We start from the raw sequence: 27,987 nt of genomic DNA on the forward strand, positions 1-27,987 counted from the left end.
TGCAATACTGTTCGTAAAAAAATCACATTTACCCATTGGGAAATTAAGTAAATAAAAAAAGTGTTGATGCACCATAGAGCAGAGCTCCCCAACCTTTCCGGGTTGGCAGCCTGGAGGAAAAGGGAGGACCAAGGAAATGTGTGTGCGTGCACATGCACAAATGGGCATGCACATGGCAGCAGTGCTAGCTCCCATGTGCATGCGCAAGTGGGCCATGCGCAACCGCAGCAGTGCTTGTGGCGGCAGTGGTGCCTACGCAAACAGGCCACTAGTGTCCATGTGCATGCAGGCTGCTAGCATCATGATGCTGGCAGTGGTTCCAACACTCCCACGCCTGTGCAAACAGGGCCACTAGTGCTTGTGTGGCGACTCTAGCATGAATGGGGAGGTGCATGCACGCTGCGTGCACTCGCCAACCATTACGTGGCCCAGTGGCCATGGTTTCTTCAGCTTCTTCAGCTCTGATTGGATGGAGGGGAATGGAAGGATTTATGCTCCTTGCAGACAGCTGGTCATTTGCATTATTTTAGAGAATCATTGAGACCACCTGGAGATTTATCTGTGTAGTGCAAATGGGTGTGGTCCTTTCAACAGTTCCAAGGCTCCACACTCATTTGCACCATTCGGGTGACCCTGAGAGCACAGATAAACCTCCAGGTGGCCTCAACGACTCTCTGAAAGAATGCAAATGACCAGCTGTTTGCGAGGAGTATAAATCCTTCCATTTCCCACCATGCAGTTCAGAGCTGAAGAAGCTTCTTGGATGAGAAGCGAAACATCTTCGAAGAAAAACAAGAAAGTCCAGTTTCCTCGTGAAAAAGCATCCTTGGGTTAACATGGTTTATATCTCATATGTACTCTTTTATGGGAAGTCAGGTTATCACTCTTACAGAAAGTCTTTCCACATTCCATGCACGTATATGGTTTTTCATCTGTGTGAATTCTTTTATGGGAAGTCAGGCTACTACTCACAGTGAAACACTTTCCACACTCCAAGCATTTGTACGGTTTCTCCCCGGTGTGGATCCTTTTATGAGTATTAAGAGAGCAGCTCTTCCGGAAGTCCTTTCCACACTCGGTGCATTTGTATGGTTTCTCCCCTGTGTGGATCCTTTTATGGGATGTAAGGCAACTACTCCACCTGAAGCTTTTCCCACATTCTGTGCATTTATATGGCTTTTCGCCCGAGTGAACCCTTTTGTGTTCAGTAAGATTAGTGGTACTCCTGAAATTCTTCCCACACTCCGTGCATTGATATGGTTTCTCACCTGAGTGGATCCTTTTATGAGAAGTAAAGGTACTCAGGTCAATGAAATTCTTTCCACACTCTTCGCACATATACGGTCTCTCTCCCGAGTGCGTCCTTTTATGGGAAGCCAAGTGACAGCTCCACCTGAACTTCCTTCCACAATCAATACATTTATATGGTTTTTCCCCCGAGTGGATCCTTTTATGGGAAGTGAGATGGCTACTTAAAGTGAAGCTCTTCCCACATTCCGTGCACTCATACGGTTTCTCACCCGAGTGGATCCTTTTATGGGAAATCAGGTGACTGCTCATAGTGAAGCTCTTCCCGCACTCCATACACTTATACGGCTTCTCCCCCGAGTGGATCCTTTTATGGGAGGTAAAGGAACTCAAGCCACTGAAGCACTTCCCACACTCCGCACATTTATAGGGTTTCTCACCAGAATGCATCCTTTTATGGGAAGTGAAGGAACTGAAGCTGCTGTAGCTCTTTTCACACTCAGTGCATTTATAGGGTTTTCCCCCAGAATGCATCCTTTTATGGGAAGTAAAGGAACTCAGGCCACTGAAGCTCTTTCCACACTCCAAGCATTTGTAGGGTTTCTCTCCCGAATGGATCCTCTTATGATAGGTGAGCCCGCTGCTCCATCTGAACATCTTCCCACACTCCATGCACTGATACAGTTTCTCGCCTGTGTGGATCCTTTTATGCGCATTAAGATTACTGCTCTTACGGAAGGTTTTCCCGCACTCCGTGCAGGGATATATTTTTTCTCCAGGTTGGGTGGTTTGGAAGAAGGACCAATTGTAATTTTGTTCGTGCTCCCCAAATTTATATTGTTTTGCTTTATTGTGCGTTCTGCAATACTCACACAAGTCTGAATTTTCTCTAGGTCTTTTTCCACAGGCAAAGCACTTTCTTTCTTTTTTGTGTCCTTGCTGCGCGAGGAAAAAATGGATTTCTGCCCACTGAGGAGTTGAAGATTTTTCTCTTCTCTTGTTTAATTGGTTGCATTCAGATTTCCCTGGTGCCCGTGGATTTTCAAACATCCTTTCTCCAATATAATTCCTGCCTGTTTGTGAATGTTCCACAGATGCTTGATTATAATTTCCACTCTCTGGCCAACCAACTCCTTGGGACAAAGAAAGAAAAATATGTATTACACCTTTAAACTCTATGGAGATTCTCAGTCACACCTGAAACCCAAGAATACATGAAGGCAGAAGCTTGCCCACCCCAAGGATAAAACACCCAGACACAAACTGAGCAACGCAGTGAGCCATGTGCAGATCTGTACATTGGCGAAACAAAACAACTACTTCATAAACATGGCATAACATAAGAGAACAAATCCGACAGGACAAGATTTAGCGGTCAGCCATTTGTCTGAAATGGTATAGGGTTTCCTGCCTGAGCAGGGGGTTGAAGACCTCCAAGGTCTCTTCCAACTCTGTTATTCTAAATTCTAAATATCCTCCCCGCCCACGTCAAACTGTAGATCACCTTGGGACAGGCTATAAGCTGAGGGCAGATACCAGTCCAGTATCTGACCTTTTTAACATCAACGAGGCTGCGCTTCTATGGATAGATGGCCTAGACCAGGGGTAGGCAACCTCGGCTCTTTTATGGCTCATGGACTTCAATTCCCAAAATTCCTGAGTCAGCATAGCTGACTCAGGAATTCTGGGAGTTGAAGTCCATGAGTCATAAAAGAGCCGAGGTTGCCTACCTCTGGCCTAAAGGTAAAGGTAAAGGTTCCACCGCACATGCGTGCTAGTCGTTTCCAACTCTAGGGGCTGGTGCTCATCTCCGTTTCAAAGCCGAAGAGTCAGCGCTTGTCCGAGGACGTCTCCGTGGTCATGTGGCCGGTATGACTAGATGCCAAAGGTGCACGGAATGCTGTTACCTTCCCACCATAGTGGTCCCTATTTTTCTACTTGCATTTTTACATGCTTTCGAACTGCTAGGTTGGCAGAAGCTGGGACGAGTAACAGGCGCTCACTCTGCTACGCGGCACTCGGGATTCGACCCGCCAAACTGCCGACCTTCTGATCGACAAGCTCAGCGTCCTAACCTACTGAGCCACCGTGTCCCTTACCTCTGGCCTAGACATTGATATTTCAACATAGCTCTTTTTAAAATTTATATTTTATTATGTTTTACTAATCTAAGTGAAATGTTAATGTATATTGCTAGTCCATTCATGATATGCCATCTGCTAAATGACAATAGTAGGAAATATCCATGGAGCTTCTCAGTCATCCAGGTCACGGTTGTCCCAAAAGTGCTTTTTCAACTTCTTCAAAGACACACAAGAATGTCCAGTTGCCTCCTGAAAAAGCACCTTTGGGACAGCCATGACCTGGATAGCTGAGAAGCTCCATGGATATTTAGCCAGGCACTTTGGAATGAACACCTTTCGAATGGTGTGGGAGGATGAACGGATTTCCAGAAAACGTTGCAGACTACGGGAATCATTTGTGCTTCAGTTTGAGATGCAGACAACACGGAGTCATCCATAACAATTTGCGCCTGTCTTCAACAGTGAAGGAACCCAGGGCAGAAAACATCCTGTAGCCAAGAAGACTTCACACCCATTTGCACCACTCAGGTGACCCTGAGGACACAGGGAAACCTCCAAATGGCCTCAACGACTCTCTTAAAAGAATGCAAATGACCAGCTGTCTGCAAGGAGTATAAATCCTTCCATTTCCCCACCATCAAAACGTCTTCAAAGAAGAACAAGAAAGTTCAGTCGCCTTGTGAAAAAGCACCTTTGGGACAATAGCAGGAAATGTGTGTGTGCTGCGGGGGATCAAATCTAATTAGCTGCCTTTTTTGATTTAAACTTTATCAAGAGTCTTTTTCATTTCTATTATTTCTGGATCACAAAGTAGGATTAATCACTGGGGTGTGTATTTTAATTATACTTCCAGTCTTTCTTATCAGGCCCCATCCAGGACGTAGGAATGGGGAGTACAGATTGAACCAGAGATGTTTGTGCCTCACAGGTTTCCATCTTGTTCTCCCTGCTGTTCCGTGTCAATGTGAAGCCACACTGTAAGGTAATCGGGAGTTTATTATTGTGACATGAAGGCAAAGTGGAGTCTAATAATAGGGTAACAACCAGTTCCAAGGAAGCAATTGATTAAATTAAATAATACACAGGAAAATGTTGATGTTAAACTAAGAGAAGGCTGTGCTGTTTGAAGTCAAGTACAGGTAATCCTTCACTTATGACCAGAATTAAATATCTGTTCCTAAGTAAGACAGTTAAGTGAGTTTTGCCCTGTTTTACTATCCTTCTTGCCAAAGCTGTTAAGTGAATCACTTCAGTTGTTAAGCTAGTAACTGGGTTAAGTGAATCAGGCTTCTCCATGGACTTGCTCCACACAGGATGTATCATGGAAACATATGTTGCATGGAAACAGACTCAATTGTTTGTGCTAACCTACTCCTTATCCATGTTTGCATACAGGTAGTCCTCGACTTACGACAACTGAGCCCAACGTTTTTGGGTTTTTTTTAGTGAGCTTTGCTTCATTTTATGTCCTTTCTGCCCACAGTTGTTAAGTGAATCACTGCAACTGGTCAGTTAGTCCACGGGTCAGCAAACCGCGGCTCTGGAGCTGCATGCGGCTCTTTCAGCCTTCTCCTCCGGCTCCCAGTCATCCTCCACCATTTACAGAGACAGAGAGAGGCACTTGCGCTTCCCTTCTCTCTCTCTCTCCCTCTCTCTCTCTGTATGTGTGTGTGTGTATGACTCACACTGTTCTCAGAGAAGCTGACAAGCTTATTGGGCGGGGCTCCTGCCTTTGCTGTGTCTCTACAGGAAGCAGGAAGCAGCAGAAAGCAGGGCAGGAGAGCCAGCCCAATAAGAATGTGTGTCAGCTTGTCCGAGAACAGCATGAAGCCATCTTGCCAGGTGAGCAAAAGATTGGAGAGAGGGAGGGGGGAGAGAGAGGGAGGGAGAGAAAAAGAGGGAGGGAGGGAGAAAGAGAGAGAACTCATGCATAGCAGCCTCTATTTCTTTTTAATTAAACTCTTCAATCAAGCTCCCCCCCCTCGCGTGCGCACATGGGTTTTGCGGCTCCCAGTGTTTTTTTCCCCCCTCTGGAAAACGGGTCCAAGTGGCTCTTTGAGTGTTTAAGGTTGCCGACCCCTGAGTTAGTCACACCATTGCTAAGTGTATCTGGCTTCCCCATGGACTTGGCTTGTCAGAAAGTCACAAAAAGGGGATCACTGTGACCGTCATAAATATAAGTCAGTTGCCGAGCGACCGAATTTAGGACCATGTGACCATGGGGAGGTTGCAATGGTCCTAAGTGTAGGGAAATGGTCATAAGCCCCTTTTTTCAGTTGCTGTTTTTAACCTTGAACAGTAACTAAACAAACTGTTGTAAGCCAAGGGCTACCTGTAACTGGAAAGGGATGGTTTTCAAAGCCCTACATGGCATGGGTCCGGAGTACCTTGGGAATCACCTGCTGCCAGCGTCAACGTCCCTCCGTCCAGTGCGCTCCCACAGAGAGGGCCTCCTAAGGGTTCCACCGTTCGGAGAATGCCGTCTGGTGGCTCCCAGAGGGAGGGCGTGCTCTGTGGGCGCGCCTGACCTATGGAACTGTTTACCGGTTGAGCTCCGGATGGCTCCCGACCTTCGCTCCTTCCGACGCGACCTAAAAACATATCTGTTTAAGCAATCCGGTCTGGTCTGACGGGTTCTGTTGTAATTATTGTTTTAAGGTAACTATCTTCTACATTTGGGCAAAATTAGGGTTTAATTTGTTTTCAATATCTGTATTTGTGCATTCTGTTATTTATGTCACTGTTCACCGCCCTGAGTCCTTAGGAAGAAGGGCAGTATACAAATCAAATAAATAAATAAATAAATAAACAAACATGAGAACAGAGGTGCAAACTGCTTGAATGAGGTTGCATTCCCTTGAGAAGGCAGTTCTGTGATCCTAGAATGTTATTTTACCTCAGGTCTCATGAGATCTGTAGGCGGGAGCTATTACAAGGAGGACTTGAGGCAAACGGAAGTGTGTTGTCACACTATCTCCTGAGAAGCAAAGTAGCGAGTGGGGCCCAATTAGTAGTAATTCTATGTCTCTGTTATCAATGCTGTGGGCCTATTGGGGCTTGTAAATATCCCTGCATGGGAGGGATCTTCTCTCTAAAAACAGCAAGATGATTTTAGCTCTGGCTATCAGAGTGAATGGAAAGAGTTGTCTAGTCAAGAATAATTTCTTCCCTTTTGGGAATAAACAATGAATGGAAACTAATCAAGGAGAGCAGCAACCTGGAATTAAGTAGAAACTTTCTAACAGTGAGGACAATTAACTAGTGGAACAACTTTGCCTTTAGAAGTTGTTGGTGCTTCATCACTTGAGTCCCAAAGGTGCTTTTTTCACAAGGCAACTGGACTTTCTTTTTTTCTCTTTGAAGATGTTTCACTTCTCATCCAAGAAGCTTCTTCAGCTCTGACTGAATGGTGGGGAATGGAAGGATTTATACTCCTTGCAGACAGCTGGCCATTTGCATTCTTTTAGAGACGCGGTGGCTCAGTGGGTTAGGACGCTGAGCTTGTCGATCAGAAGGTCGGCAGTTTGGCGGGTCGAATCCCGAGTGCCGCGTAGCAGAGTGAGCGCCTGTTACTCATCCCAGCTTCTGCCAACCTAGCAGTTCGAAGGCACGTAAAAATGCAAGTAGAAAAATAGGGACCACTACGGTGGGAAGGTAACAGCGTTCCGTGCGCCTTTGGCGTCTAGTCATGCTGGCCACATGACCACGGAGACGTCCTCGGACAAGCGCTGGCTCTTCGGCTTTGAAATGGAGACGAGCACCGGCCCCTAGAGTCAGAAACGATTAGCACGCGTGTGCGGGGGAAACTTTACCTTTTACCTTTACCTTTTAGTGAGTCGTTGAGGCCACTTGGAGGCTTATCTGTGTCCTCAGGGTCACCTGAGTGGTGCAAATGTGTGTGGAGCCTTCTTGGAACTGTTGAAAAGACCACGCCCATTTGCATTGTTGAGAGAGGGCTGTTCAATTGTGACACAGAAGGCCACTCCTTCGACAACAGCAAAGTCCACATTTTGGACAAAGAGGACCACTGGTTTGAAAGAGGAGTCAAAGAGGCCATCTATGTCAACATTGAAGAGTCTTCTCTCAATAGAGGTGGAGGGATACCACATTATCTACCTCCCCACACAGTCCTTTCAACAGTTCCAAGAAGGCTCCACACCCATTTGCACTGCTCAGGTGACCCTGAAGACACAGATAAGCCTACAGCTGGCATCAACGACTCTCTAAAAGAAAGCAAATGACCAGCTGTCTGCAAGGGATATAAATCTTTCCATTCCCCACCATCCAGTCAGAGCTGAAGAAGCTACTTTGGATGAGAAATGAAATGTTTTCAAAAAGAAAAAAAAGAGTCCAGTTGCCTCGTGAAAAAGCATCTTGGGGACAACCATGATCTAGATGACTGAGAATCTGCATAGACATTCATCACTTAAAGTTTTTAAGAGGAGTCTGGACATCCACTTAATAATAATAGTAAGTTGGAAGGGACCTTGGAGGTCATCTAGTCCAACCCCCTGCTCAGGCAGGAAACCCTGTACCATTTCAGACAAATGGCTGGCCAGTCTCTTCTTAAAAACTTCCAGTGTTGGAGCATTCACCACTTCTGGAGGCAGGTTGTTCCACTGGTTAGTTGTTCTGTCAGGAAGTTTCTCCTTATTTCTAGGCTGCTTCTCTCCTTGACTAGTTTCCATCTGTTGCTTCTTGTCCGGCCTTCAGGTGCTTTGGAGAATAGCTTGACTCCCTCTTCTTTGGGGCAGCCCCTGAGATATTGGAACACTGCTATCATGTCACCCCTCACCCTTCTCTTCATTAAACTACACATACCCAATTCCAGCAACCGTTCCCTATATGTTTTAGTCTCCAGTCCCCCAATCATCTTTGTTGCTCTATTCTGTACTCTTTATAGAGTCTTGACAACTTTTTTACATTGTGGTGACCAAAACTGGATGCAGTATTCCAGGTGTGGCCTTACCAAGGCATTGTAAAGTGGTATTAGTACTTCACATTTTCTTGATTCTATCCCTCTGTTAGCTTAGCACTGTGTTGGCTTTTTTGGCAGCTGCAGCACACTGCTGGCTCATATTGAAGTGATTGTCCACTAGGACTCCGAGATCTCTCTCACAGTTACTACTATTGAGCAAGGTACCACCTATACTATACCTGTGCATTTGATTTTTCCTGCCTAAATGTAGAACCTTACTTTTTTCACCATTGAATTTCATTTTGTTAGATAGTGCCCAGTGTTCGAGTCTGTCCAGATTCTGAAATGGTCTAGGGTCTCCTGCTTGAGCAGAGGGTTGGAGTAGAAGACCTCCAAGGTCCCTTCCAGCTCTATTCTGATCGATAATAACAGGTCAACTCTTCCCCTAATAAAATGCCAATTTTACTAGAAAATACCTTTCCCACTGAATCGAAGCCAGAACAAAGATCAACTTTTACCTGTGGAGGCCACATTCCTGGCATTTTCCAGCATAACGTCATTGTACAGGATTTTTTGGCTGAAATCTAGCAGATCCCATTCCTCCACTGAGAAGAATACAGCTACATCATCAAAGGACAGGGAATTCTGAAACAGGAAGAAAGCATTCTGTTAATGAATGGCTCCCGGAAGGATTGTCAAGGTCTCTTTTGATTGATTAATCCCAAAATTTATTTTGGAGTAAACATGCATTTTTCCTGGACAGACATCCTGTGAGAAAATAGGTAGACATCAAACTCCCTGAGTCACAGTCTGTTCAGGAGGGAGACACCCTATATCAGACATGTCAAACACAAGGCCCGGGGGCCAGATCCGGTCCGCGAAGTGGTTTCATGCGGCCCATGAAGCCATCCTGGAAACAGTGAGGGAACGGCCCCCACTGCCTTGGCCCTGGCCCAGAGACCCTCCTTCTGCCAGAGACCCTCAGATCTGTCCCACTCCTGCCCAGGCCCCCATAGGCACTCTTGATGCGAACGATGTAGAGCTGGCCACGCCCACCCAGTAGGCCATACGCACTCTAGCCACACCCATCCAGTAGGCCACGCCCACCCTGGCCATACCCACCCGCCCCCCCCCCCAAGGGCAACCACAATGCTGATGCGGCCCTCAATGAAATTGAGTTTGACACCCCTGCCCTATATCCTTCCAGGTCAACCACCTAACCACCACAGCTGAACAAAATATTGGGAGATCCCTGTTTAATATTTTAAACAATAGTTTATGTTATCCTGCAGGGACCAATATATTCATCTTACAGTAAGAGAGAGCTGAAGCAGCCACAGCCAAGCAACGTGCCGCCTATTTTGTCTCCCTTGAATGACTTCCCATATTCCTTCTCAGAGGTCAGCTCAAGGAAGGATGAGTTCATTCCTGGCACATCAGGAACCAAGTTGATTAATGGCTCTGAACAGCTGGCCGAAAAAGAATTGGAGTAGTTTTCAGCTGGGGAAAGCTTGCAGTGACAGACGGCCATTGAGGAGGAGGAGGAACAGCTTTCTGCAGCTGATCCGAAAACATGCAGGGAAGAGAAAAGGCAGGAGCAATGGAGGTCAGCCAGACTACTCGGGAGGAGAAGGCCCTGCCTGTCTTGATGGGCTACACCGGAAAGCTGGCTATTTATCACAGCAGACAGAGGGAGGTGTTGCTGGGAAAAACGTGTTGGTTTTCTAGCTGTTTGTTTGATCGTCGTGCTTCCTGCTTCACTGTGTTTGGAATTGTGCCTTGGAGTCTCCGAACTTTTCTTGCCAAGTGAGCTCTTGTGTATTTTAAGTTTTGCCTGGTGGAGTTATTTTGTTTGAGCAACTTTCAATTGCTTTGTGGACTATTAAGCCATTGTTTTGTGGACTAATGTTGGCCTGCTCATGGCTGGGCTTAATTGGGACACTGCTGAGTTTTGGTGAAGGGAATTGCTGGGGAAAATTAATAAACTCACTAAACCACAGTTACGTCGGTGTATGTGAGTGAGGCAGCAAACCGGCATTTTGGGGAAAAAAAACCTGTGAGTTGCTTCTAGATAAGATGGGCAGAACGTAAATCTAATAAATAAATGTTATATATTTACTTAATGTAGAAGGTCATCCAACAGACTCTGGACAGCATACAAAATTAAATATTAAAAGAAAAAAAGAATAGTATACAATCAGATGAATGGTCGAGCTAGCTGTTAAATCCTAGAAATTATAATAATAACAATAACAATAATAACAACAACAGTTGGAAGGGACCTTGGAGGTCATCTAGTCTAACTCTGCTCAGGCAGGAAACAGTATATCATTTCAGACAAACGGTTGTCCAGTCTCTTCTTAAGAACTCCAGTGTTGGAGCATTCAGAGCTTCTGGAAGAAGGTTGTTCCACTGATTAATTTTTCTAAATGTCAGGAAATTTATCCTTAGTTCTAGGTTGCTTCTCTCCTTGGTTAGTTTCCACCCATTGATTCTTGTCCTGCCTTCAGGTGCTTTAGAGAATAGTTTGACTCCCTCTTCTTTGGGGCAGCCCCTGAGATACTGGAACACTGCTATCATGTCCCTCCTCGTCCTTCTCTTCACTAAAGTAGACATACCCAATTCCAGCAACCGTTCCTTATATGTTTTAGCCTCCAGTCCCCTGATCATCTTTGTTGCTCTTCTCTGCACTCTTTCTAGAGTCTCGACATCTTTTTTACATTGTGGTGACCAAAACTGGATGCAGTATTCCAGGTGTGGCCTTACCAAGACATTGTAAAGTGGTATTGCAATACCAAGGCATTGTAAAGTGTAAAGGTTGATAGAAGAGATTTTCCAGAAGACAATAAAGGTGTTCCTTGACTTACAACAATTCATTTAATCATTGTTCAAAGTTATAACGGACTGAAAAAAGTGACTTATGACCATTTTATGACCGTTGCAGCACACACACCCCGAATCACGTGATCAAAATTCAGACACTTGGCAACTGACTCTATTATTAAGATACAGAAGGATGAAAGAAATAATGTCATCTACAAAATCAACTGTTAACGATTGCAACCAATAACATCACATTAATTAAAAAACAGGATCCATGAACACCGGCTGGTAGTCAAATGCCTCATCCCAAATCCTTCATCTCTACCTACACCGATACCGAACAACCCGTTTGATTGGAACAACGGTAAAATCACCGGCCACACTACACCTGCCACATTCATGAGTTCATCGAAGCCTGGCACTCCACAAGCAATTCCATCCACAGACACATCAACCTACAAACCCCTCAGAATGTAAATCAACCGCACAGCCAACCATGGATAGCACACACACACACCCCGCACCAGCAGTTCATCTCCCAATGATCCTCACCTTGTGTAACTGCCCATCCCATCACAAGCCTCTCGCTGATGACTCACACCTGACCCATCACAAGACCCTCACTTGGCATATCCTCAGTTTTCAGAACTGGGGAGGGGGATATAGATAGCTGAAATAAAATAGGAATTTAAACATGTGAGGTCTCCTCCTTGAGATACCTTGAAGTATTCCGATGGGCAACTTTCCACCCACTTGGATGTGGGAAGGGGCTAAATAGGACGATTAAAAGCACTGAGGACCACTTCCACAGTGATACCAAACACAGGGCCTAAATAGGACGACGAAGAACACTGAGCACAAAATGCAGAGAAAATAAATTGATAAACCTTGATCTTAAATCAAAGCAACCCTACAGATCCGAAGCTGAACATGTCCAACTGAAACAAGGTGAACAAGAGACCTGCTCATCATGATTTGCTCCTGGATCCTTACTGTCTAGGCTACAAGTCAGGGACATTGGGAGGTGAACTGCTGGTGGGAGCGGGGGGCTTGGTTGAGGGTCGGTGCTGGTTGATGGGTCACAAGACCCATCACAGACCCTCACTTGACACATCCACACCTGAAGCCCTTATAAACAGAAGAACGACGACCCTGATGTCCCCTAAACACCACTGAAGATGTTACCTTGCCTGGTAATGAAATGTTCAGAAACCAACCCACGAGCTTGGAGAATGAACCTTCACCCTCAGTTATGTTTTAGCTTACCGGAGTTGGAAGCACAACTGCCGTTTCTGCACCACCAAAGAGAGATGGTCCCATAGGAGTTACAAATGGTCTATTCTTTGAGACTGAAATAAAAAAATTATTCAAAGAACATTACGGAGAAACAAAAGTCATTCGTTCACAGGAGTTAAACTACTTTCACAAAAGAAAGGAGACCGTGTTAATTCCCATTGTATCAGAAGGACTCCTCCATTACCTGCTGAGTGCTCAGATGGACCCTCTTGGAGTGTTTTCTGAAAACGTAACTCCTGAGAGGGATAAAGCAGATCCCCCCGTGCTTCAGAGTGTTCTGCAGCCAACAGGAAGGACTCTCGAACCTGCAATAGCAGCCACGAGAGAAGTAGAAAAGACATGTTATTGTTCTTAAGAGCTAGCAATTAACACCCAAAGAAGCAGGGATTAACACCAGACAAACAAAAAGTAAAGAACAACCTAATTGAGGAATTACCAAGGAGAAAACAATCCTTCCACTGAAAGGGCAAGCTACTGTTTATAAACAGAGAGTAAACCCCACTTCCTCTCTAGAACTGAAGATGTCATCTAGTCGGGCAATGAAATGTCCACAAGAAAATAATTAAGCTCAGCGTGTACCAAGGACTTCAACATCCAACTCTAAATTACATCTATTCTGTTCTATCGTTCTCAACTCCATAGCCCTCACTGGAAGAAGGGCTAGATTTCTTCAACATGTCCTGGAAGATACCCCGTTTCCCCCAAAATGAGACCTAACTGGAAAATAAGCCCTAGCATGATCTTTTTTTAGGATGCTCGTAATATAAGCCCAATCCCAAAAATAAGCCCATTAAGATCGTCAGCCAGACGGACACATTTAGTACCATCCCCCCCCCCAAAAAAAGATGTAACTGGAAAATAAGCATATCCAGTAACACTGTTTGTAATTATGTTACCCAGAGAATGATCATGGTTAAAATTTCTCACCTGCTGCGGTCCCTGCTTGTGGTCAATGGCCCTGCTCAAGAGGAAACCCTCTGCGAGGGCTACAGCTTGGGAACTGGTCTCTGCTTCACACTCTCGGACCCAAGTCTCCATCTCTGCAGGCAGGATGGCCAGGAACTGCTCCAGGACCACCAGGTCCAGCATCTGAGCTTTTGTGTTTTTTTCTGGTCTCAGCCAATCCCGATGAATTTGATAGAGTTGGCTGCAAAGCTCTCGGGGTCCCTTACAATCCCGGTAGCAGAATCCCTTGAAGGAGGGATTTTGTGCAATCCAATTGGTGGTTTCTCCTTTTAGGATGTTTTTTTCTAGGCATCTCCCAGCTGTCCCAATCAGAGCGACACTGGGGCCCCTTTTGTTTCCTTCCCCTGTCATGTTGGGTGAGGCCACGTTTTCTCTCTGCATAAATGCTATGCTCAACACACACCCCCACGTGCCCCCCCCCCGGCAGATCTTCAAAGGAACCAAAACAGCACGAAAAGCTTCCTTTAAGACATCTTGTGGTTGTGAGAACGTGGTCCTGGAATATCCAGAATTTCAGAAGATGCTCTCAGCTTCCAACCTAAGAGGAAAAAGAAAAAAAAAAGCAAACCACTTGAGAGGAATCTGAAAGTTCTCCGAAGTATAACAGAATAACAGCCCAGTGCGCTCCCACAGAGAGGGCCTCCTCAGGGTGCCACCGGTCAGAGAGTGCCGACTGGTGACCCCAGGGCGTTCTCTGTGGGTGCGCCTGATCTGTGGAACCGTTTACTGGTTGAGCTCCGGATGGCTCCCGACCTTTGCTCCTTCCGACGTGATCTAAAGACCTATTTGTTTGAACAAGCCGGCCTGGTCTGATGGGTTTCGGTTTTGTTGCTGTTTTTATGTAATTTATTAGTTGTATTTGAGCATTATGGTTTAATCTCTTCTTAATTTTTGTATTTCGGTATTTTAGTATTTATTGCCCTGTTCACCGCCCTGAGTCCTTCGGGAGAAGGGCGGTATACAAATTAAATTAAATAAATAAATAAATAAATAACAGAGTTGGAAGGGACCTTATGGGTCATCTAGTCCAACCCCCTGCTTAAGCAGGAGACCCTATACCATTTCAAACAAATGACTGTCCGGTCTCTTCTGGAAAGCTTCCAGGGTTGGAGCATTCACAACTTCTGAAGGCAAACTGTTCCACTGATTAACTGTACTCACTGTCAGAAAATGTCTCCTTATTTCTAGGTTGAATCTCTCCTTGATCAGTTTCCATCCATTGTTCCTTTTCTGGCCTGCGGGTGCTGACAATAAGAACAATTAATCAGTGGGACAACCTGCCTCCTGAAGTTGTGAATGCTCTCAACTCTGGAAGTTTTTAAGAAGAGACTGGTCAACCATCTGTCTGAAATGGTATAGGGTTTCCTGCCTGAGCAGGGGGTTGGACTAGGAGACCCTCCAAGGCCCCTTCCAACTTTATTATTATAAAATAGGTTGAAAACGGTATAAAGTCAACATTCTTCTTCAAATCTCCACCAAATATATTTTATAAAACCTGCCCAGACTTTAATGAAAAGACCCCTGGGGTGTTTGGGTCTTTTCAGAGGGAGCCCAGTTTCCTCACAATGGAATAACAAGAGTTGAAAGGGACTTTGGTGGTCTTCTAGTCCAACTTCAAGGATTCCTTCTGCAGGAGGAAGTGTTGCTCTATAGAATGTCTTGACCTTCCTAAAAGCTTTGAGAACTCGCCCATTTCAGGGAGCCATAGTCTACTGAGTTGGACATGCCACAGGCATAGGCAGCCTTTTGCCTTGAGTTCAGAGCCCAATGGAACGGGGTTCAAGCAAGTCTTTAGCTTGGGATAGACCTTCCTGTAGGGCTCCCAAGCCAGATACGCACCCACCCCACTAGAAATGAGTCCATTGACTTAGGAAGAACAGATCATTCCATGTTTTGCGGGATTTTGCCCGCAGGACAGGTTCAGAATAAACAGAGTTGGAAGGGATCTTGGAAATAGTAGTAGTAGTAGTAGTAGTAGTAGTAGTAGTAGTAATAGTAATAATAATAATAATAATAATAATAATAATAATAATAATAATAATAATAATAATAATAATAATAATAAAGTTGGAAGGGACCTTGGAGGTCATCTAGTCCAACCCCCTGCTCAGGCAGGAAACCCTATACCATTCAGACAAATGGCTGTCCAGTCTCTTCTTAAAAACCTCCAGTGTTGGAGCATTCACCACCTCTGGAGGCAGGTTGTTCCACTGGTTAATTGTTCTGTCAGGAAGTTTCTCCTTAGTTCTAGGTTGCTTCTCTCCTTGACTAGTTTCCATCTGTTGCTTCTTGTCCGGCCTTCAGGTGCTTTGGAGAATAGCTTGACCTCTTTGTTGCAACTCCTGTGATACTGAAACACTGCTATCATGTCACCCCTCGCCCTTCTCTTCATTAAACTACACATACCCAATTCCAGCAACCGTTCCTTATATGTTGTAGCCTCCAGTCCTCTAATCATCTTTGTTGCTCTTCTCTGTACCCTTTCTAGAGTCTGAACATTTTTTTTACATCGTGGTGACCAAAACTGCCTGCAGTATTCCAATTGTGGCCTTACCAAGGCATTGTAAAGTGGTATTAGTACTTCACGTGATCTTGATTCTATCCCTCTGTTAATGCAGCCTAGCACTGTCTTGGCTTTTTTGGCAGCTGCAGCACACAGCTGGCTCATATTTAAGTGATTGTCCACTAGGACTCCAAGATCTTCTAGTCCAACCCCCTGCTCAGGCAGGAAACCCTATACCATGTCAGACAATTGGTTGTCCAGTCTCTTCTTAAAAACGTCCAGTGTTGGAGCATTCACAACATTATTGCATCTGTCAGAAAGGCGGTGCAGAGAGTGGTGAGGATGGCAGAAAAGATTATTGGCCCTTCTATCCAGGACATAGCATATAAGCGATGCTTTAAGCAGAGTCTGCAGGATTTCTGGGATGCTACACATCCTCCTCACAACCTGTTTTCCATGTTACCTTCTGGGGGGGGGGCTGCGTGGTATCCGAATCAGAACACCCAGATTCAGTCACACTTTTGTTCCATACAGTATCAACCTTGCGAACTTTCAAGCTTCCTCTTTCTGCTACGTATTCAAGACGAACAGTGATTAATACTGTATTTATATGTATTTATGTGTAAGAATGCAGGTATATACACACACACAGACGTATGTATGCATGCATGCGTGTGTGTGTGTGTGTATAGCATGTTTGTCTGTTATGTATGTGAACACTTTTGAGAGCAGGCAACAGAATTTCATTTTTAACGTGTGTGCCAGTGTGCCTACAATAAGTAGAATAGAATAGAATAGAATAGAATAGAATAGAATAGAATAGAATAGAATAGAATAGAATAGAATAGAATAGAATAGAACAGAACAGAATAGAAATCTTTATTGGCCAAGTGTGATTTGACACACAAGGAATTCGTTGCCGGTGCAGAAGCTCTCAGTGTACATACAAGGAACAAGTGATATATCCTGATCATAATCATCATAAGGTACATTCATCAGAAATCATAAGATAACAACACTCAGTGATAGTCATAGGATATTAAATAAGCTATCAATGTAAATCATACTAGGCTACTAAATAAAAGAATTAATATAAATGGTAAGATACAAGCAACAAAGTTATAGTCATAAGAGGATAAGGAAATAGGTGATAGGAGAGATGAGGAGGAGGAGGAGGAGGAGGAGGAGGAGAAGAAGAAGAAGAAGAAGAAGAAGAAGAAGAAGAAGAAGAAGAAGAAGAAGAAGAAGAAGAAGAAGAAGAAGAAGAAGAAGAAGAAGAAGAAGAAGAAGAAGAAGAAGAAGAAGAAGAAGAAGAAGAAGAAGAAGAAGAAGAAGAAGAAGAAGAAGAAGAAGAAGAAGACGGCTGTCAGGACCCACCTCAATCCACATCTTAGGAAATAAGAACTCTTGGATGCAAGTTTAGTCCAAAAGGAAAATGTTTACTAGGAAGGAATCGATTGTGGGAATACAAGATGGAATCTGACAAAGGTTACATTTCAATCCTATATAAACCATTCCCATTTCAGCCCCTCCCCTCATCCATTTGGTCAGGCTGTCGTCAGTTGCTAGGTGTCAGGTCCTTCCATGGGAAAGGGAACTCTCCTTGGTTTTATGGTTATTGCTTTCCTTTTCAGTTGTAAATGAAGATACAAACCAGATCTGTCTGTCCCCCTCCCTTCCCCCGTTAAAACATCCCCTGTTGTTTGAAAATCGCTTTAGTAACCATCCTCTCCCCCCCCCCCTCGGAGAGAAGGCAGAATCCCCAGTAATAGCACGTTGTTCTACCTATACAATTATGAAATGTGATATAAATGGATTCTGACAGCGGCCCTGTCAGGTAGTTTGACAGTGTTGCGGGAAATGGTCTAGGCAGGGTTTCCTGCCTGAGCTGGGGGTTGGACTAGAAGACCTCCAAGGTCCCTTCCAGCTCTATCCTGATTGAACTGCCTTGGCCTCCCAACCCTTCACTCCCTTCCTTTCTGGGCCATGTTGCCCACCGCTCCCTCCCCACTTTGGTACAAGGAACAGGAGAGAATCCCTTAGTTGGTGCAAGGTTGAGCCTTTAAGGCAGGGGTCTTCAAACTTGGCCCTTTTATGACTTGTGGACTTCAACTCCCAGAATTCCTCAGCCAGCGTACCTGGCTGAGGAATTCTGGGAGTTGAAGTCCACAAGTCATAAAAGGGCCAAGTTTGAAGAACCCTGCTTTAAGGGAACTGCCTCGCCAAGGAAGATCCGAAAGGTGAATGTCTTTAAATTTTATCTTTTCTTGCCTGGAGCGAGCAGAACCCGCGACGGGCCGGGAAACATCCGTGATCCAGCTTGCAACCCCGCCCAAGCAGGATTCCGGATCCCTGGAAAAAGGATCTAGGGGAGAAGTTGGGCGCGCGACTCCCGTTTGCAGCTGCAGTCTGGCGGGGAGATTGCACTTTCCCACGAGGATTTTGCACCCGCTTCTTTGCTCTCCGCCGGCTAGTGTTAAAAGCAGAGAGAGCCTCTTCCTAGAAAGCCCACCGACGGTCACTTCCTGCCCTCCCCTTGAAAGTCCTGGCCAGTTGCTTCCCCCAGGGGCGCAATTCTTTGTTCATTGGGAAACAAAGATGCAGTTGTTGCAGGAGTGAAGTGGGGCTGGGTGGCCAGAAACGCTTGCTGGGCAGAGGGCCAGAATTTAACAAAATAACAAAAGAGTTGGAATTGACCATAGAGCTCTTCTAGTCCAACCCCCTGCTCCATTTCAGACAAATGTAGGCTCTCCTGCTTGAGCAGGGGGCTGGACTAGAAGACCTCCAAGGTCCCTTCCAGCTCTATTCTATTCTATTCTATTCTATTCTATTCTATTCTATTCTATTCTATTCTATTCTATTCTATTCTATTCTATTCTATTCTATTCTTCATTCCATTATTCTATTCTATTCTATTCTATTCTATTCTATTCTATTCTATTCTATTCTATTCTATTCTATTCTATTCTATTCTATTCTATTCTATTCTATTCTATTCTATTCTATTCAAATGGCTGTCCAGCCTCTTCTTGAAAACCTCCTGATGAAGCACCCACAACTTCCGGTGGCAAGTGGTTCCACTGGTTAATTGTCCTCACCGTTAGAAAGTTTCTCCTTAATTCCAGACTGCTTCTCTCTTCTTGGTTACTTTCCATCCATTGCTTCTTGTCCTGCCTTTGTTTCTCTGGACCACATATATGTGTTTATGTAGGTATATGCATCTTTTATTTTATTTTATTGCTATGTTTATGCAGTATATAATGGAGGTGATTACCCTTTGAGAGCTGTATGCAACAAAATCTCATTTTGATGTATGCTGATTAGTGTACATTTAAAGTGACAATAAAGACCTATTCTATTCTAGTCTTAGTCCTAGTCCTATTTCTCATTCTGTTCTGTTCTGTTCTGTTCTATTCTATTCTATTCTCCTTCCCATGAAATTCCATTATCTATTCTTTCGGCAGCAGCCAAAAAAGCTAACATAACCTTTGGTTGTATAAACAGAGGCATAGAATCAAAATCAAGTGATGTACCACTTTATAAAGCCTCAGTAAGGCCACACTTGGAATACTGCATCCAGTTTTGGTCGCCATATTACAAAAAAGATGTTGAGACTTGGGAAAAATCGTAAAGAAGAGCAACAAAGGTGATTAAGGGCCTGGATACTAAAACATGAAGAAAGGCTGCAGGAATTTGGTATGGCTAGTCTAGGGAAAAGAGGGACTAGGGGGGACATGATAGTAGCATTCCAATATATGAGGGGCTGCCACAAAGAAGAGGGGAGGATCAACTTATTTTCCAACATATTAGAAGGCAAGACAAGAAACAGCAGATGGAACCCAATCAAGGAGAGAAGCAATTTGGAATTAAGGAGAAACTTCCCAACAGTCAGCACAATTAACCAGTGGCATAACTTGCCTCCAGAAGTTGTGGGTGCTTCATCATTGGAGGATTTTAAGAAAAGAGGCATTTTTCTGAAATGTTAGAGGGTCTCCTACTTGAGCAGGGGGGGTGGACTGGAAGACCTCCAAGGTCCTATCCAGCTCATTCTGATTGAAATCTCTTGCCTTAAGGTGGTTTGAAAAATAAGTGATCCCATTCTTCTTTGTGGCAGCCCCTCAAATATTGGAACACTGGCTATCATGTCACCCCCTAGTCCTTCTTTTACCTAGACTAGACAAACACAATTCCTGCAATCGTTCTTCATATATTTTATCTTCCAGTCTCCTAATCATCTCTGTTGCTCTTCTCTGCCATCTTTCTAGAGTCTCAACATCTAATGGATACTATATTCCAAGTATGGTCTTACCAAGGCATTATAAAGGTTATAAAAAATTGGGAGTAGAACTTGTGTAAGCTCCTTTTGGGGCTTTTTCCAGAAAGCCATTATCCTCACCCAAAGGTGCTTTTTCAAGAGGCAACTGGACTTTCTTGGGCTTCTCATCCAGGAAGCTTCTTCAGCTCAGAACTTCTTGGATGAGAAGTAAAACATCGTCCAGTTGCCTCTTCAAAAAGCACCTTTGGGACAACCATGACCTGAATAATGGAGAGTCTCCATAGACATTCCTTATCCTCACCTACACACTCTTGGGACATCTCTTTCTTAGGAAAACCAAGTGTGGCGATGGCATGAACATTGGACGATGCTCTTTTATGGAGAAAGCCCATCAGAGCTAAAAACTGTACACATAGTCTTCGACTTACGAACACAACGGAGCCCAAAATTTCTGTTGCCAAGCAAGATGTTCAGTGAGTCGTGGCCCATTTAATAACCTTTCTTGCCACAGTTAAGTGAATCACAGCAGTTGTTAATTAGTGACATGGTTGTTGAGTGAATCTGACTTCCTCATTGACTTCCCCGTCAGAAGATCGGAAAAGGTAATTCCATGAGCCCAGGATGCTGCGACCGCCATAAATATGAACCAGCTGCCAATGGTCTGAATTCTCACTTAGGAAGATGTTCAAGACTCTGGATCATTTTGCACTCTTCTGCAGATTTTTGAGCTTTCTTATATCATTTCTGGAATTGCATAAAATTATTGGTAATCTCAAAGTTCCACTTTAATATAAGCCACAGACTAGGTCAGTTCGCTGCTTAGTGCTTTGTATCTGGCAAAACAGAGAAGGCATGCTTCCAGACTCCAGGTAAATGGCATTATTTTCACAACTACCACAAAACATATAATTCTCTGTTGAATCTCCACATGCCAAGATCTTTCCCCTGATTAGATCCAAACAGATCTCATCCAATTAGTATCTATTTCAAATTATGACTTTTTTTTGTTTTACTGCACCTGACTTTACATTTTCTTAAACAAAACCAAGTATGCCATTCAACAAGTTTAAAAAAGTCCTTGGGAACATCTCACCGTAACTTGATTTTCACTATGGTGAGTACTTGTATCAACCACAAACTAGGTCACTTCACTGCTTAGTGCTTTGTCAGCACCTGTCAGAATCCACAATCCAAAAAAAGAAAAGACTGCCTCAGAAAAAAGCAGAAAATCATACATCAATTACTCATAAAAATGAGATCTGAAGGACTAGATTAGGGACAAATCACCATGGGAAAAAATTATACAGTGAGGAAGAATTGTCACCAATTTAATAGTGTATCAATGAGAAAATGAAACGACCCTGCTGAAAATGGTGGAGTTCTTGTCTGAAAAGTAGTATATACAATAAGAGAAAAAGTATAGAGCCCTAGACCACATATAGATTTTCTCTTCAAATATTTTGGGGAACAAAACTGAGTTCCTAAGCAGTTTGAATTAGATTTTAAACACTGTGAACACATAACAATCATTTGAAGAGCTTTATAGAGAAATCAATCTGTAATACACAAGCAAGAACACATAACTGCAAATGAAATAAACAATGTAAAACATATTTAAAGACAATTTGATCTCAGCAATTATTGATTGTATTCATACTGTTTTCTTAGCCACCTGGAAGTCATTCTGCCACCAGCACTAGAATTTCTTCCAGGCCCACCAAGAATTAATAACCATGATGGAATCTGCTTGGTTTCAAAGAACACCCAAAGTTCACTTAAGTGCTAATGAAGTACTAATAAGTAACACCTTTACAAATACAATCAGTAATATTGAACGTTCCCATCCCACCTCCCTTTAATATTTGTAGCAAAATTCAACCATCATTCCATAAAATCCACTAAGTTGTTATTTTTAATTCTTTAGGACAAATGAAAGATAAATAAAAGGAAAATAAATTAGATGGTGTTCTGGATCTAAAGTCAACTAGCTGCTTCACCTTCAAAGACTAGGCGTAAGCTAAGGTGTCAGAAATTAGTGTTTGTTTGTAGTATGCAGTCTCCTCCTGGATTGGGGTTTTTTTTTTGGAGGGCCTATAAAATTAAAGTTCATCTGAAGCACTTTCCATACTTTAGAATTTCTTTTCCGCATGGTTTCATTTATGGGAAATCAGGTTGTTACAATGAACAAAGTTCTATCCACTCTCTACAACTTGTGTGGTTTCTTCTCTTTTTTGCCTTTATTTACATATATACAGAGTCCTTGACTTATGACCACAATTGCTAGCAAGGCAATTGTGCCTGATTTTGACTTTTGCCACTCAGTGCAGTTGTTGAATGAACTATGTCATCATTAAGCGAATTCTGATCCCCCCATTGACTTTGCTTGTCAGAAGCCAGCTGGGAAGGTCCCAAATGGTAATCACGATTCGGGAACACTGCAACTATCATAGATACGTATCAGTTGCCCACCCCCAAATTTTGATCTTCTAGATACAATAACAGTTGTAAGTGCGAGGTCTGTTTTTAAGTCACTTTTTTTAGTGCTGTGGTACTTTGGTCACTAAACAAACTTGTAAGTTGACGGCTGCCTGTAAAGCAACCTGCTAACACTGAAGCACTTTCCACATTAATTGCATTTATACGGGTTCTCCCCTCTGTGGATCTTTCTTACAGGCATTGAGATCACTCTTCTGAAGCTTTTTCCACATTCCAGACATTTAATATGTCTCTCTTGTATGGATATTTTTATGGGAAGAGAAACATTGCACTGAGTAGCATGGTTCACCTCTCACACAGAAGGTCGAGTGTTCAATCCTAGGTAGCAGCAGATGTTTCTCTATCAGGGTGCAAAGAGAAAATATCTGTTGTGAACTCCACATAGGCGTCAGGAAGGGCATCTGGCCAGTTAAACGCTTGGTCCAGTCGCCCCGACTCCACTCCGATAAAAGGGATTACAGGATCGTAAAAAGAAAAAGACAAACGTGGTCACTGAATTTTTTTCCCATATTCAGTGAATTTATACACCATTTCCTCTGTATTCTTTGTCGTGATTACTATCCATACCTCAGGACACTCTCATGGAGAAAATCCATTCATGTGGTTACTAAGAGCTGACACACTTCATTGCATATAATTAGTATCCTTTATTATTAAAATTAAAAATATTCTCCTCAATAATTAGTCAACATAATCAACGGGAAGTTCATCCTCACACTGTCTGCATTCAAATGGCTTTTCTACTCTTTCATGTGAAGTAAGGTGTCTGCTGTTATGGAAACTTTTGCCACACTTGGTGGATTTGTACAGAACTTCTTTTCTATGTGTTCTGTCATGTCGTGTTAGATCAGCAATCCGCTTGAAGCTCTTTCCGCATTCCATGCACATATACGGCCTTTCCCCTGTATGGATCTTTTTATGAAATTTAAGAGAGCTCTTTGTACTAAAGCTCTTTCCACATTCTATACAATGAAATGGTTTCTCTCCTGTGTGGATCCTTTTATGGGAAGTAAGGTGACTACTCAGTGTGAAGTTCTTGCCACATTCTGTGCATTTGTAAGGTTTCTCCCCGGTGTGGATCCTTTTATGCACAAGAAGGGAACTGGAATCAGCAAAGCTCTTTCCACACTCGGTGCATTTATAAGGTTTCTCCCCTGAGTGAAGCCTTTTATGGTAAGTAAGGTGACTATTTTGAGTAAAGCTCTTTCCACATTGCAAGCATTTATAAGGCTTCTCCCCTGTGTGGATCCTTTTATGGGAAGTCAGGTGACTACTCTGAGTAAAGCTCTTACCACATTCCAAGCATTTAAATGGCTTCTCCCCTGTGTGGATTCTTTCATGTGCAATAATTTTACTGTACTTGCTGAAGCTTTTCCTACATACCTTGCATTTAAATGGTTTCTTCCCCATGTAATCTTGTTGATGCAAAGTAAAAGAGCAAAATCTTCTATATTTTTTCCCATCATCTTTCCATTCGTATTGTTTATTTAAATCTGATTGATCTTCAAATATTTTTTGAAAATCTAAACATTGTCGCTTTCTCTCTGTTTTAATATCTTTGGGGGTCAGGAAGTCATAGATTTTAGAACATGAGGAAGCATTTTTATGCCTCTGAATGTTTACTTGAATTTCCTCTTGATTTTTTGATGGGCACTGATTTTGAAATGTCTCTTCTCCCAGTTCAACCTTGATGACTCGCAATGGCTCTGTCTCTGCTTCCTGTTTATTCTTCCGCTCGTTACCTATTAGGGAGAAAAAGAATGAATCAACACAGAATATTCCAAATTATTGTTACATTATGTAAAGAAGTATAGTGGTGCCTTGATAGTCATTGTTAATTGGTTCCGGGAGCACGATGAGTACCACAAATGATGAATACCGAACAAATTTTTCCCATAAGAAACAATGTAGTCACAAGGCAGCTGACACTGACAAGTTCTAGTCTGTGTGCTAAGTAGCAAGCAATTGGTGAATACCAGGACAAAATTTTCACATATCAAATTCAATGAGTTTCAAAGCAGTTGAGTATCAAGGTACTACTGTTCTTCTTTCTAGCACTTAATCTCTTGGGGACATGTTCATGGCCTTATAATGTATAACAAAACCCTTGAATTGCACCTAGATAGGAACTAGTATTCAGTGCAGCATTATAATGCAGTAACATGTTTGAACCTAAGGCTTTTGGTTGTTCTTCAATGGCAGCTGCATGTAGAGTGAGTTGCAGTAATCTAGTTAAGAAATGACAACAGCTTGAGCAACCATTGTTAACACCCTTCTTTCCATTAAAGACTGCAACAGGCACACCTGCTGAAGCTGGGCAAACAACGTCATGGTCTATGACTACCACTCATTACCACTACTGTCAAGTTGCAGATCATTCTATTATTTTGAAGAGCACAGCCCCGTCTGCAATCAAAATTTCAATCATTCTGGAACTTGCTGATTTCTAGATTGGCACTATTCTATCTTCATTGAGTTGAACGTGCTCCTCTATTTGAACAGAGATCAGAGAGACGTACTCAGAAAAGCCACATTCCTACAAGTTTCCGACATGATCTCTTCATGGAGAATTTTCTGATCAGGGTCTAGCAGAGCCCACTCTTCCTTGGTGAAATAGATGACTACCTCCTTGAATGATATGGAATCCTGAAAAAGGAATATTTTTTTAAAATAAGATACAGACTGAGAAGTCTTTCAAGATGTCTTAGAATTCCCCAAAGTAGAGACATGCAATAAAATATACAGATTTTTTTTGCAAGTTTCAGAATTAAGGAAATAAATGGACATAGCTCACATCCACTGGCTGAAATCACATTGGAGATAAAGGCTGAATAACTTCACAAAAGCTGATTAATATTTCCACAGGTTCTGATGTTATTGAATGCATGAATAAAACATCATTCCAGATCTTCCCCACCTTGAGCTCTTTCTTGCAACCACCAGAGCTGCTCCTATTCTGGAAGGTGGTTGGATGGCAGCTGATCAAGTGAAGCTCATTCATACAGTGCTACAGGTCAGGAAAAGGACTGATTCTAGATTATACAGTTTTAGCAGTAGAAGAGATGTATTTTGACTAAATCACATATGCAGTTCTGAGGATGGGGAACATTTTCTTCCTACCTGAGCTGGAAGAACACCCCCTGCTTCTGCTCCACCAGAAAGAGAAGCTTGATTTCCAAGTGGGAGCTGATTCATTGTTTTGTTCTCTATGGGGAGGACCGAGATAGAAGAAATGGAAATTTTTAAAGAATTCTTAATACGGTATGTTCTGGGAAAACAAGAATTTTGCCAAGAGAGGCAAAGTTTGGTTGTCAAAGAAGCTCATGAATGAAAGTAGCTTGGAGAGCTCTTGATAACTTTTTGCCATTGAAATAAATTTTTCCTTACCTGGTGGTTTGTCCTGAACTGGATCCTTTTGGGAGATGTCTCCTAACAGTGGATCCCTAGAAGGTTTGAACAGATTCCCTCTTACTTCGGAGCATTCATTGACCAAATTAAGACACGATGTCTTCACATGAAACTGCAGACATCAGAAAGGAATGGATTTAACAGAAATAGGACAAAATGCATTTACAACTTCCATCCCATCTCCCCTTCTGCTCCATGTTCATCCATGGAGGAAAAAGCTTGGTTTTCTTCCGGGAAATTTTCAAAAAGGCCAACAAAATCTTTGCTTTGAGAAGATGTTATACCCCTTTTTTATATGATTAATACCAGAAAGGACTGAGAAGACTATTTCATGGCCAACTCCAAAATGATTTGGAGGGACTGGATATTACCACCCCCACAGAACGGATCAGACCTTCATCTCTTCCTGCTTCTTCTCCTCCACCTGGCTCAGAAGAAAGCTTTCTGCCAAGGCCACTGCTTGAGAACTAGTCTCCACTCCACATTCCTTGACCCAGTTCTTGATCTCCGGGGGCAGGATGGTCAGGAGTTGCTCCAGGATCACCATGTCCAGCATCCGAGACTTTGAGTTTCTTTCTGGCTGCAGCCACTGGGAGCAAAGATAGTGAAGGTGGCTGCATATTTCTCGGGGACCCTTGGTCTCCTGGTAGCAGAACTGTCTAAACACTTGTCGCTGGATGTCAGTGCTGACTTTTTCTTCATCTGGGATCTTCTGCTTGCATCCTTTCCTAATGTTCAGACTGGGCTCCCTTGCAAGGAGAGGGTGTACTGCTGTTTCCTCCCATTCTGATCTTTTTCTATCCATTTTCCATCTATGTTCAGTCGAATTTCCCAGTGGGTAAAAGGTCTCCAAACCGTCTTCCATCTATAAAATCAAAACTTCTGAAAAGGTCCAGTAAGGAATCTAAAAAGGCCACTGAGCAATCTTTGATGATGTTTTTGTTTCTATGGAAATGGGAAATTTGCAGATAGCATACATCCAGCTCCCCAATCTGTGATCAAAAAGGAAAACAGAGCATTAATATATGAGAGAACTGTCCTAACCTCAACCCCTTTCATTTTTTTTTAAAATAACATTCAACCAGAGTTAATGGTTTGGGAGAATGCCTGCAATCAAAGGATTTTTCATATGGGAGACAGGGTTCTATGTTTCTCCTAAATGGAATTCTCTCTTTGGAAACAAATCTTTGCTCTGAGAGTCCATGAGAGATTTGAGCAAGAGATCATTTTCTCAGCTGGTGAGCCAAGAAGAGATTGGACATTTGTCTGAAACAGTATAGGGTTTCTTGCTTGAGCAGCAGGTTGGACTAGACCTCTAAGGTCCCTTGCAACTCTGTTATTCTCTCAGCAGGGGTCTACACTGACCTCTGAAGGGTTTTTCTCAGTTAATTTTGTATCTTTTACAGTACAGTATTGTAGTCACTACAATAGTTCTACACCTGAAATCAAACGTGGGATGAAGGGACCAAACTTGTCTTTTAAAAAGTAATTAAAAGCAGACTTTTCAACAACTTCTCATACTTTTACAAAAATATCTGTACTTTGTTAAGAAACCTGTAGGAATTGTTGTAGCTTTCTGAGATCAACTGAAACCTCTTGATATATAAATTCAGCTTTCACTTTGCAGATTCTGTAGACAATGCATGCTTTTGCTCAGGACTGCCCTTTCTCCTGAGGTCCCACAAATTACCCGCATCCCTTGAAAAGGGAAGCGAAGACTGCAACCTTCAGGAATATATAAACACCTAGCCAGCCCCTGGGGAAGCACAATGGAGGAAGCACAACCCACCCGTTTTCTCAGCCCCTGCGATCTAGCCTGGGAAGTGCATGACAACCGCGGAGCTCAGCCGCATCAGGACACCTACTTCTTGTGAAGTAACCCAGATACTGTCGTAGAGCGTCAAGAACGCGTTTCCAGCTTCGCCAAACCTCCGTCCTGCAAGGTCTTTGCTTCCCGGAAGTGTCAGTG

The 27,987-nt window shown here is 43.2% G+C and overlaps 2 protein-coding genes across 4 annotated transcripts; both read right to left on the reverse strand.

The window, feature by feature from the left end:
* Window positions 1-831: 831 nt before the first annotated feature.
* On the reverse strand, window positions 832-14,080 carry LOC308661732 (uncharacterized protein; the record flags this gene model as incomplete). The annotated part of the gene is made up of 5 exons (XM_081316900.1): window positions 13,297-14,080; window positions 12,554-12,674; window positions 12,340-12,422; window positions 8,769-8,895; window positions 832-2,381 (listed from the first exon to the last, which is right to left on the reverse strand). The coding sequence occupies exons 1-5, from the start codon at window positions 13,714-13,716 to the stop codon at window positions 832-834; spliced, it is 2,301 nt and encodes a 766-aa protein (XP_081173026.1). The 5' UTR covers window positions 13,717-14,080.
* Window positions 14,081-20,583: 6,503 nt separating this feature from the next.
* On the reverse strand, window positions 20,584-27,974 carry LOC308661735 (zinc finger protein 445-like). Of its 3 annotated transcripts, XM_081316906.1 has the most exons (9): window positions 27,884-27,974; window positions 26,413-27,010; window positions 25,998-26,130; window positions 25,731-25,816; window positions 25,528-25,617; window positions 25,130-25,256; window positions 23,994-24,352; window positions 22,900-23,050; window positions 20,584-20,947 (listed from the first exon to the last, which is right to left on the reverse strand). In XM_081316906.1, exons 2-9 carry the CDS (start codon window positions 26,881-26,883, stop codon window positions 20,934-20,936), a joined length of 1,431 nt encoding a protein of 476 aa, XP_081173032.1. In that variant the 5' UTR covers window positions 26,884-27,010; window positions 27,884-27,974; the 3' UTR covers window positions 20,584-20,933. The 3 variants fall into 3 exon arrangements, with proteins under 3 accessions (XP_081173032.1, XP_081173030.1, XP_081173031.1); XM_081316904.1 differs by lacking the exon at window positions 20,584-20,947 and having other exon boundaries at window positions 22,845-24,352; XM_081316905.1 differs by lacking the exons at window positions 20,584-20,947; window positions 25,528-25,617 and having other exon boundaries at window positions 22,845-24,352.
* Between the last annotated feature and the right edge of the window lie 13 nt (window positions 27,975-27,987).

Source organism: Vipera berus (assembly GCF_964194415.1).
Source record: "Vipera berus genome assembly, chromosome: 2".
In the NCBI taxonomy this organism is placed as follows: domain Eukaryota; kingdom Metazoa; phylum Chordata; class Lepidosauria; order Squamata; family Viperidae; genus Vipera; species Vipera berus.